Source organism: Canis aureus, chromosome 18 (assembly GCF_053574225.1).
Source record: "Canis aureus isolate CA01 chromosome 18, VMU_Caureus_v.1.0, whole genome shotgun sequence".
NCBI classification, from domain to species: Eukaryota; Metazoa; Chordata; class Mammalia; order Carnivora; family Canidae; genus Canis; species Canis aureus.
In genome coordinates, this window is record NC_135628.1 from 53,022,005 (window position 1) to 53,033,410 (window position 11,406).

Consider the following 11,406-nt stretch of genomic DNA (forward strand, 5'->3'; position numbering starts at 1 on the left):
ATTTTTATTTATTTACGATAGTCACAGAGAGAGAGAGAGAGAGAGAGAGAGGCAGAGGGAGAAGCAGACTCCATACACTGAGAGCCCGATGTGGGATTCAATCCCGGGTCTCCAGGATCGCGCCCTGGGCCAAAGGCAGGCGCCAAACCGCTGTGCCACCCAGGGATCCCCAGTTTCTCTATTCTTAATATTCAGTCGCTATTAAGAAAAGTTGGGAAAGGACAGCCGTCAGGGGGACAATGAACTTAGGCCCTACTCCTTATTCACATTCACACTCAGGAGTGGGTTTAGACTCAAAAGATCCTATTTTGAGACCAGATCACCAGATGGTACAATATGAATCAACAAAGCTCTGGGCTCATTTCTGAGCCTGCAAGAACTCAGTTTCTCTTAATCCTTAGTCTCATTCTTTCTGTTAATCTTGTGCTTTTGTATCTTTGACCCAATATTCTTACTGGGTTCCCTTACTAGTAGGTTCCCTTATAATTTTCCGTAGGATAGGGATGTTTCCATACTCACCTCAGGACATACAAGCCCTTCTACCCAACACCACATCTTACCTGGGGCAGAGGCAGACTGTGTATTTTTATATTTATCCTTTGCCACAGCCCAATCCACAGCCACTGTCCGCCCTGTCAGACAGAAAAGTATCATCAGAAAGGTCTTCCTCTTTTTAACATCTCTTGTAAACGACTTCTTATTCATCAAAGACAGTGACAAAACCAAAACAAACAAAAGAAACTGCCAATTCAGAGAACACTGGTTCCAAAATAAAGCTCAGAGTAGCCTGCCCCTTTTAACCCTTAAGCTCTGTATCAATTTAAATGTTGTTTTGCCTTTCTACACAGCCCCCACACCTAGGGTAAGAGAAAGTAAAAAAGTAAAGAAAGAATGGAACAGTGTTTCCAGGTAGACAAGTTTCCAGTTAGACTAAGCAAGAGTTTTGCACAGAAGTTACAAAGTCTCCAAGCCAAGCCCTTCTTTACTGCCTAGTAAATGAACACAGCCAGTTTAATAGCCCACCAGAGCTCAAGGGTGATCAAGACCAAGACAGAGAACCTGCAAAATCCACACATTCCCTGGACAGCAATCTGCATCTATCAATGATTATTTCAGGGATATATTTTTATTAAAGATTTAAGTACACACTCATCACCAAATAAGGAATAGCGAATAATGGCTTGCGTTCTTTCAAGTTTAACCCTAAGATCAAGCACTAGGAATATTTCACCAAACAGCTTCTATATTAGCAGTAAGACTCTCAACAATTCAAAACACCTTTTGAAAATGTAGAAAGTGGGTTACTGTACTAATTCATCCAAACACCAGAAATATCTAGATGAATAGTATAGGTATATAAAACTTACCTTTTATCTCTTTCATATTCATGCTTTTGAGAGCCTTTCCTGCTTCTAGAAGGTTTTTGAACTGGACGAAAGCAAAACCACGCATCTTTCCATCTGCGTGCAAACAGACAAAGAAGTTAGAGGCAGCAGGTGGGCAGCTAACGAACACCAAGCAGGACATTACAAGATGACCCAAGTCCTGCCAACCAGTCAGCCCCTTGCCCAAAGCAGTAGCTTATGTACTCCTACTGAGTATGCTCTGACTGAAGCTTGGGCAGAGCAATTTTCTTGAACTATAACTTATCTTCTAAAACTAGTTCTGATCTAATTAAAAATGCCACTGGGGGAATAAGACTCTTTTTGAGTTTTTGCTAGGTGTCAAGCACTGTGCCTGATACTTTATGTAGGCATATCATGTCATCTGGGGCTCATAAAGAGTATGACATGAACTTTGTATTTCTATTTTGCTTAAAAGATTTTATTTATTTGAGAGAGAGAGAGCATGCGAGTGTGCATGCATGTGCGGGGGGGGGGGGGGCGGCAGGGAGGGCAGAGGGAGAGGGACAAGCAGACTCTGCACTAAGTGTGAGCCCCACCTGGGACTCGATCCCACAACCCTAAGATCATGATCTGAGCTGAAATCAAGAGTAGATGCTCAACTGAGTGATCCACCCAGGTGCCCCTGTATTTCTATTTCAAACTGTGGTTAGTTCAAGGTGGAAATGGAAAAAGACCGTTATTTTAAATAATCTTAATCTAATCTACAACAAATGAAGGTTTACTGGTACCTGGCTTCCTGGGGATGTTTACTTCCAGGACAGCTCCATATTGACCAAATACTGTCTTCAAGTCATCTTCTGAGCACTGATGCCAAAAGCGAAGAAAAGATATTATCACAGAAAATAAACGTGAAACATCAACTGTTAAACCAATTCATTACAAAGAACTTGCATACTCTCACTCCTTTTTTTTTTACTCTTGAGACTAGGATATCAAACATTTCTAAACAGTAGACATCTTGCTTTGGATCTAAGAGACAAGATAGACATCAAAGAGCTCTTCCTCTCCTCCCTATCTCAGTAGTAGTGTCCCAAAAGGCAGGCATCTTCACACTTAATATCCTTAATTAATTGTTTATACAGGCCCATTTTCTGTATTCAACAATGCTAAGATTCATCCCCAGAAGGAAATATGTCCAATTATATCATCTTGGTGAGGATTTCCACCAATGAGCACCAACAGCCTGGAGAACAGGCAGTGTTTTCTCCATCACTCACCTTAAAGCTCAGGTTCCGAATAATTAATCTGGCTTTCTTATCTGCCACTTTGGGTTTTTTAGGCTTTGGTTCCTTCTTTGGGGACTCTGAATTTTCTAAAAAATAAGAGGCAACAAAATAAGTCTGCGATCCAAAATCACCTACCTCTAGGCCCAGAACATCACAGGAAAGAAGCTACCAGCAAAAAAAAAAAAAAAGGCATTTCCCACAGGGTTAACTATGACAACATGCAGGACCATCAGATTTCCAAAGTTAGAATTAAATAAAAGACAAAAATGAGTAATAAAATACACTAGATGATTTTGGACATCAAAAAGAAATTTAAGGAAGCTTTAAATGTAGAAGCTATCCCCTTTCCCCCCCTCTCTTCCTCACCCTGAGGGAAAGTTACCTTCAGTTACTAGAAACTCACCATTTTCCCCCTTTTCCTTGGACTTATTCCTCTGTTTTTTCTTGGCAATAGTTACGTTGATCTTACAGCCTTCAAAAGTGGTGATCTCCTTGAGGGCCCTCTGAACATCTTCCAGCATAGAAAAAGTGACATAGCCAAAGCCTCGACATGCCTTACTCCCTGAAAAGTGAAGGGTGGGGGAGAATCATAAACCAAGAGCCCGGGCAGCCCCGGTGGCGCAGCGGTTTAGCGCCGCCTGCAGCCTGGGGTGTGATCCTGGGGACCTGGGATCAAGTTCCACATCAGGCTTCCTGCATGGAGCCTGCTCTCCCTCCGCCTGTGTCTCTGCCACTCTCTTCGCTCTCTCTGAATGAATGAATAAATAAATCTTAATAAATAAATAAATAAATAAAAAATAAACCAAGAGCCCTAAGCCAGCAAATTCTTTTTTTTTTTAAACCAGTAAATTCTCAAGGCCCTCAGTAGCAAATATACTGCCAGACCATCCTCTTATCAGTTTGCCAAAATTTTCAGGAGAGATAGAAACAAATTTGGCATCAGTGGCCCCTTCCCCACTTTGCTCAGAAATTGTTAGGCTTCCTCTTCTAATTTGGTGTCTTCACTGTTAGCTTCTCTTCTTCCTCCTTTCCTGATACTCTTGAGAATACTGGAGATCCATGATATCCATTATATCCCCAAAGAATAACTCAACATCAAAGAGAATGGAATATTACCAGAGAAGGTGGGAAAGGTAAGTATGGTAACTTTGAAAACTGCAGTGTAATAATGCAGCAGATCAGAAATGAATGCCCGAGGCCCTGACAAAAGAACCTCAAAAACAATAAACATTGTTTTTGGGAGCCTGCAGATACTATTACCATTTTTAAGCCTTAGCAATCAATATCAAATTTAACCTTTCCAAAGTAGCTATAAATCTCTTATCTCACTTCTAGAACACACTGAGGTAGGTAATATTCATCCTTTCCAAATGAATAATTTGAGATGGAGGAAAGTAAGTGAACTAGTTAATGCACCAGAGTGTTAGTAGCTCAACTGATTCCTCATCACTAGCCCCCTGTTCTTTCCATGGGACTCCACCAATATAAAGGCCATAAAGAATATTAGGACCAAGCCAATTAATAGTTGCAAATAAAAACTATAACCAACTTTTGCCCCCCCCCTTTCTTTTAAGATTTGTTTATTTATTTATGATAGACATAGAGAGAGAGAGAGAGAGAGAGAGAGAGAGAGAGGCAGAGACACAGGAGGAGGGAGAAGCAGGCTCCATGCCGGGAGCCCGACGCGGCTCGATCCCAGGACTCCAGGATCGCGCCCTGGGCCAAAGGCAGGCGCTAAACCACTGAGCCACCCAGGGATCCCCTGCCCTTTTTTTTGGTATGCTTTTATTGGTTTAACATTTTGTGTACTCAAATTTTTAAGTCATTTACTGCATCAGAAAGGAAAAAGACTGGGGCACCTAGGTGGTTCAGTCGGTTGGGCATTTGCCTCCAGCTCAGGTCATGATCCCACAGTCCTGGAATTGAGTCCTGCACTGGCTCCTTGGCTCAGCTGGGGGTCTGCTTTTCCATCTCCCTCTTGCTTTCTTCTCCCTTTCCCCTTACACGCTCTCTCTCAAATAGATAAATAAATAAATAGATAAATAAATAAATTAATTTTTTAAAAAGGAAAAAACACCAGGTAGTCTGCCTACTACCCAAAGAAGAAACATGGCTCATATGCTCTGCTTCTTTTTCAACTACACTTGAACCTACTTCAGGGTACAAGCCCTCAAACACAGGACGCCAATTCACATAAATAGTTAAAGCTGGTACTTTGCCCTAGGAAGGCATACTGTGATCTGGAGATCAAGGTCTTTTCTCTTGGGACTCCTCACAAGGCCTGCCCACTCACTGTCAGAAGTCAGAAGAAAAATCAGGGCCCTTCCTGATCAGTACAACCAAAAACAAACAGCTGAAACGTGAATGCGTGAACGAGCTCAGCACCAAATAAAAACATGTATTCACAATAAATGCCATTCACTGTTTGTCTGCACAAAGCACTCTCATTTTATTTGAATCCCCACAACATCCTGTGATATCATCCCCATCTTTAAGAGGTTAAGTGGCATGCCTTCAAGTCATCACAACTAAGACCTCATCCCACATCCCCTCCCTTCTTCCCATCCCAGTACAGCACTCTTTCCAACACATCCTGACTATCTGGACAGAAAAGTATACAATCTTTAAAAAAGGGAATAAAAAAAGGGAATAGAGCTCCCCCCCCCCTTTTTTTCCCCTAAGATTTAGACCACATACATACAGGGTACAAGGTAAAATTACACCTCTGCTATATTCTGAGGACCCAAAAGAGAATTCCCTTTCAATGCCTGTCCTTCCCTAGGACAGAACCACTAAGCACTGGACAACAGTGTTTCTCCCAAGTAATGAATGTAACTTATAGTAGAACCCAGTACACATATATATTTTTCATATAAAACCAATGGAGTACCTGGCTGGCTCAGTCATGGAACATGAGAGTCTTGATCTGGGGGGTTGTAAGTCTGAGCCTCACACTAGGTGTACAAATTACTTAAAATTCTTGTCACGACCCACTCAAAACCCACTAACAAGTAATAATCTGCAGTTTAAGAAACAAGGCTGTAGAGCACTCTCATTTTCTCACTCACCTATATCTCTACTTAAAATGACAGTGAACCAGGCTAGTGTTATGGCTTGTATAGCAATCAGAGCCATGTGGACAATCCCAACTCCAACCTCTGCTATTAATGAAATAGAAGCTAATGATGGAGGGATTACTGGCACACAGTTAACTTGCCTACTCACATATCACATATGCAGATACCATGGAGGGAAACGGGGTGGGGGGGTTTGGGGGGGGGGCTACAGGATGCCAGTTCTTGCTAGCTGTTCTGCTGAAAGGCAAAGCAACAGCCACCTACAGAGAGAGCCTCTTGACTAGAAGGGAGCTAAATGGAACATCAGGTGCCTATCTCAAGTGTACCTTGAAGTCTAGGTTAAGAGGAAGGAATGCTTCTACAATTAAAATCCTTACAATTCTTCCTCATTCCAATACATGCCAACCCTTTCACACAGTGATGCAATGAGCATCACACAGAATATGGGGAATATAGCAGTACTACACAAATCAATATCCCCAGGGGCTCAAACCAAAAACCTTGGGAGTCAGACTTGACTCCTCTTTTTTCATACCCCACATCTGATCCATCAGCAAATCCTCTCAGTTCTACCTTCAAAAATATCCATATCCCAATCACTTCTTACCACCTTCATTATTACCATCCTGGTCAACACCATAATTTCTCACCTAGATCATTGCAAAAGCCTACTTACTATCTGGTCTCCCTGCTTCTGTCCTATTATCCAACAGCAGCCTCAGAGAAACTTTTAAAATGTAAGCCAGATCATACTTACTGCTCCCTATCCAAAACTAGTAGTTTCTCATCTCAAAGTCAAAGTCCTTCCAATGGCCTACAGGTCCTAGATGATCTGGTACCCCAGAATCTCATCTCCTAATTCTCTTACCTTCATTCACTCACTGTGGTCACCCTGTTCTCCTTGCTATTCCTCCAGTGTTCCTGAGCTTGCTGTTTCCTCCACCGAGACTCCTCCTGGAGAGACACAAGTTCACTCCCTCATCTTGGTCAGGCCTTCCCTGGCTGCTCTCTATATACCTGCCATTCCTCACTCCTCTACAACCCTCCTCTCGCACACTCACTCGCACAGACTCCTTATCCTTCCTGACTTATTTTTCTCCTTAGTATTTACCACCCTTATAACTATGTATCTTGCTTATTTATTGGCTGTCTTCCCCATCTTGAAGACGTAAGAGCAAGTTTTTTGGCTTGGTTTGATGCAAGGTTGCATCCTTAGGACCTACAACAGCGCCTAGTACAGAGTAGCCATTCAAAAAATATTTGAATGAATAAACGAGTAAATGGATAAGTGAGTAAATGAAGAGCATACTGGTTAGGAGCTCCGGGTCAAGTAACCAAATTCTGGATCCACTACTTACAAGCTATACGAACTTAAAGTTACCAAATTTAACCTAAGCCCCAGATTCCTGTCTGTAAAATGGGGTTAAGTCTCTCCACCCAACAAGTCTGTTGAGGAAATTAAATGAGATTAACACGTGCGGAATTCAGCACCATGCCAGGCGATAGACTGACTCTCAATAAGCCTTACTGACGTGTTATTAAACATTCACTATCTCCTTGTTATCGAATTAATATCTTGCAAAGTGAGCGCGGGTAATAAATGGAAAGCGCTCTGTAACCCAAAGGCAATGCCTTGACTTCCAGAAACGGACCCCTATGGATTCATCCAGAACCGAGTCGGTTTAGAAAAGAAACGCAATTCCCAGCCCCTTCTCGGCGGAGCGGGTGCAGCATCACCGGCTGGCTGAGGCCGGGAGCATGTCCCCGCCGGGCGCCCCCCGCCCCCGCCCCAGCCTCGGCAGCCCCGCCCCCTACCTTTCTCCGTCACCACAAAGCACTGCTTCAGCGGCCCCACCTGACTGAACAGCTCCTCCAGCTGCTCACTGCGGGCGGAGGGCGGGAGGCGGCTCACAAACAGGGTCAGCCCGGCCATGAGGCTGGGAAACGGGGGCGCGCGAGCCCGCGAGCGAACCCGGCCCGCGCACACGCCCGGCAAGGAGCCGGTTCCGGCAGGCCAACCACGCCGAGCTGCCCGGAGGTTCCGGAAGTGCTCGTCATTCAAAAGAGTCCGGAAGAGGACGTGGTGGAAGGAGAAAAAAACGTTCCGGGATAGGAAACAAAACAAAGAGAAGAGAGAGAAAGAGGAGAGGAGAGGAGGGGAGAGAAGGGGAGGGGAGGGGAGGGGAGGGGAGGGGAGGGGAGGGGGGAGGGGAGGGGAGGGGAGGGGAGGAGAGGAGAGAGAGAGAGAAAGAAAGAAAGAAAGAAAAGAAAGAAAGAGAAAGAAAAAGAAAGAAAAGAAGGACGAAAGAAAGAAAGGAAAGAAAGAAAGAAAGAAAGAAAGAAAGAAAGAAAGAAAGAAAGAAAGAAAAAGAAAGAAAGAAGAAAGAAAGAAAGAAAGAAAGAAAGAAAGAAAGAAAGAAAGAAAGAAAGAAAGAAAGAAAGAAAGAAAGAAAGAAAGAAAGAAAGAAAGTTATGGAGTTATGGCCGGGGGCGGAGCTTCTTAAGCGGGGCTCCACCTCTAGTCCAGTACCGCCCCTCTGGACCCCTTCGCCGCCTACCCCCCACTGTGGGGCATTGCTAGTTCCTACCCAGTTTATTTTTACTTTGAGTGTGTTTAATTTATTATTTTTTAAATTCAATTTGCCAACATATAGCATAACACCCGGTGCTCATCTCATCACGCGCCCTCCTTAATGCCCATCGCTCCGTTACCCCTTCCCCCCACCCTCTTGCCCTTCTGCAACCCTTCCTTTGTTTCCCAGTTAGAGGAGTCTCCCAGGGTTCGTCTTCGTCTCTAATTTTTCCCAGTTTCCCTCCTTTCCCTGATGGTCCCTTTCACTATTTCTTATATTCCATATATGAGTGAAACCATATGATGATTGTCCTCCAATTGACTTAGTCGCTCAGCATGATACCCTCCAGTTCCATCTACAGGGATGCAAATGGTAGGTACTCATCCTTTCTGATGGCTGAGTAATATTCCACTGTAGGTATAGACCACATCTTCTTTATCCAGTCATCTGTCGAAGGACATTGTGGATCCTTCCACAGTTTGGCTATTGTGCTGTGAGCATTGGGGTGCAGGTGTCCCATTTGTTTAACTACATCTATATCTTTGGGGTAAATACCCACTCCCACCCAGTTTAAAATCTCACTTCCAGGAGGTGATCCCAAAGTACTACAGCAGGCAGAGGAAGTCGTTTTTTGTTCGGGGGTCTCACCCAAGATCTGACATATAATTGATATTTAATAAATTATTTCTTCACTGTCACCACAGACTCCCAATTACATGTATAAAATGCAACCAGAATGCACATAGATGCATACATCGTACACATCATTTTAACAATCCTCATATTTTCAGAGAATATGAGACATCTGTCACACTATAACAGATAGCTATAACTGTGCCTCTAACAGTTCACAGACAAATTGCAGCTACTAAAGCACGCACAGACACAGATCACACACAATCATTCATTCAATAAATATTTACTGAGCTCCTACTATGTACCAGGCACTAGGGATAAAATTGGTAAGCTAAAAAGAGACACTAGTCCCTACTCTCATGGAGAATGAAGTCTAGTGGGGGGTAGACAGACATTAATTTTAAAAACTTACAAAGAAATCGTAGCATGTACACTACAAGATACCATGAGAACATACCCAAAACAAACATAACATACACACACAGAGACCCAGAACACAGGTCCTCCCAGAGACAGGAGAGAAACTTCCCTCAGGTCAGCTTATCAGACAGATCCAAGGCTGAGGGATCTCACTCCACCAGTAGACCTGGGTGCTCCTAGAACCTAGAAGGCAGAGACTACTTGCCATTCCATTGGGTTCAGGAACTGACCTGTGTGCAAGACTGCCACACCCTGCAGGGGTTGCAACTGAGAATGCACTTTTTAAATAATAACTTTTCAACAGTATAACCTGAACACATGGTAGGTAGAAAGTTCAAAAAGCGCAAAAGGTACAGTGAAAAGCAATTTCCCTTTCTCTTCAAACCCCATTTATTTTCAATACATTTTGGATGGATGGGATGACTGGTTGATAGTAATGGGGGGGGGGGGGGAGCCTGAACACTTAACATCAGATTTATCAAGCCCTACCTCCAAGTAAATAATGTATGCTCAAAAGAAAATGCCAGTTATTCTTAAACACATAACTCAAGAGAGGAAGTTCTGAAATGCAAAACAGATTTTTAAGGCTATGAGGTTAATCCTATCCCGGATAGACAGAGACCAATAGACAAAGGAAGTGGGATGTGTCATTTGAATAAAGTCGGTTTGGGATTCCACATTCCTCCCTCTTTTTTTTTTTTTTTTTTTTTTGCCTCCTCTCCTGCCTCTTCACCACTTTAGAAATCAAAATTCTATCTCCAAAGACTTAACTGCAAGCTTCAGGGCTCTAGCTATAGGGAGGCCTTCCCAGTGCTGGCTGCAGTGTTCAGAGGGAAAAGAATCCTAAGAAGGCTTTTCCCCCCCTCTTTGGGATGCCCCACAATTCTGTTTTAAGTACTTCTCACTCAGACCTTCCTTAAAGGACAAAACTGTCTGCCTATGCCCATCAGGGGGCAGCAGCCACCCACAATGTGGAGGACTTCTGTGCCTGTAGGGAAGGATAACCACACTGCTGACCCCATCTACACTTCCGGAGTTTCAGACCCGGCCCCCCATCTCAGTCTCCCAGCCTCAACCTCAGCCCAGTCCTCTCCTATCCATTCACATTAGGGACACCACGTGGTGCTTCAGTCAGGAATATTTGCTCATCCATCTACCCAGGACACATGCAGTGTTCTTTATTAAATAGCAGGAGTTGTGGTGCCCTGCACCACATCAGCAACGTGGCTTCCAGGGGAAATAAACTGTTGGCTTCTCCCTCATCCATCACTGTGCAGGAGCCTGGAAAGAAAGTAAGAGAGGCCTGGGCTGTGTGCTCTCTCCCAGCCAGCCTCCCAGGCACCATCCCTCTGGTTCCACTTCCCCTTGCAAGCCAAACCTTCTTAGAATACCACTTCCTTCTTATTCTTGGCACTTCTCATAACCCATTAGTGCTACTGTAATTATTTATATGATTAATTCTTTTTTTAAGATTTCATTTTTACATAATCTCTATACCCAAGTAGGGCTCAAACTTACAACCCCAAGGTCAAGAATCGCATACTTTGCCAACTGAGCCAGTCAGGCCCTCCTATATGATTAGATCAGCGTCTGCCTACCCACAAAGACCTTCACTTAATAAGTTCAGGGCTGGCGCCCACCTCGTTCACCTCTTTCCTCAGCACCTCATATATTGTAAGCATTCAATGAAATGTTTTAAAGAGATTGAATGAATGAATGAATGAATGAATGAATGAATTTGTCTCTCAGTTCCCTGCAGGGACTCAGAATTGAAACTGAAGGGTGTATGCATTAAGATCTACCTGGGTTCCTCTGGGAAACCTGCTTGGGTGAGGGCTGAGGCACGGGACGAAAGGGAGGGCTTGTCACACCAAAGTCTTAGCCTCTTTATAAAGTCAAAGGGCTGAGGTAGCTCTTGCTGAGGAAAACCAAAGTGCTGGAGCTGGTGAACACTGAGCTGCAGTCTACCTCCCCAACCCCATCTCGTCAGCCCCATCCACAGCTTCCAGACAGTAAAGGAGTTTGTGAATGGGTGTCTGTGGATGGGGAGGGGAGGAATGACAGACAG

General features: G+C 43.9%; 1 protein-coding gene across 3 annotated transcripts in view; it reads right to left on the reverse strand.

The window, feature by feature from the left end:
• The window catches only part of RBM28 (RNA binding motif protein 28), a 31,026-nt gene extending 23,266 nt beyond the window's left edge, over positions 1–7,760 (reverse strand). The window contains exons 1-6 of one of the 3 annotated variants that reach the window (XM_077857235.1): positions 7,525–7,760; positions 3,036–3,194; positions 2,624–2,718; positions 2,135–2,210; positions 1,368–1,460; positions 561–632 (exon numbers count right to left, since the gene is read on the reverse strand). In XM_077857235.1, coding sequence (XP_077713361.1) covers positions 561–632; positions 1,368–1,460; positions 2,135–2,210; positions 2,624–2,718; positions 3,036–3,194; positions 7,525–7,642 — 613 coding nt within the window. In that variant the 5' untranslated portion in view covers positions 7,643–7,760. Of the gene's footprint in view, positions 1–560; positions 633–1,367; positions 1,461–2,134; positions 2,211–2,623; positions 2,719–3,035; positions 3,195–6,577; positions 6,664–7,524 lie in introns of those variants that run through there. The other 2 variants (XM_077857237.1, XM_077857236.1) reach the window with 2 other exon arrangements.
• Between the last annotated feature and the right edge of the window lie 3,646 nt (positions 7,761–11,406).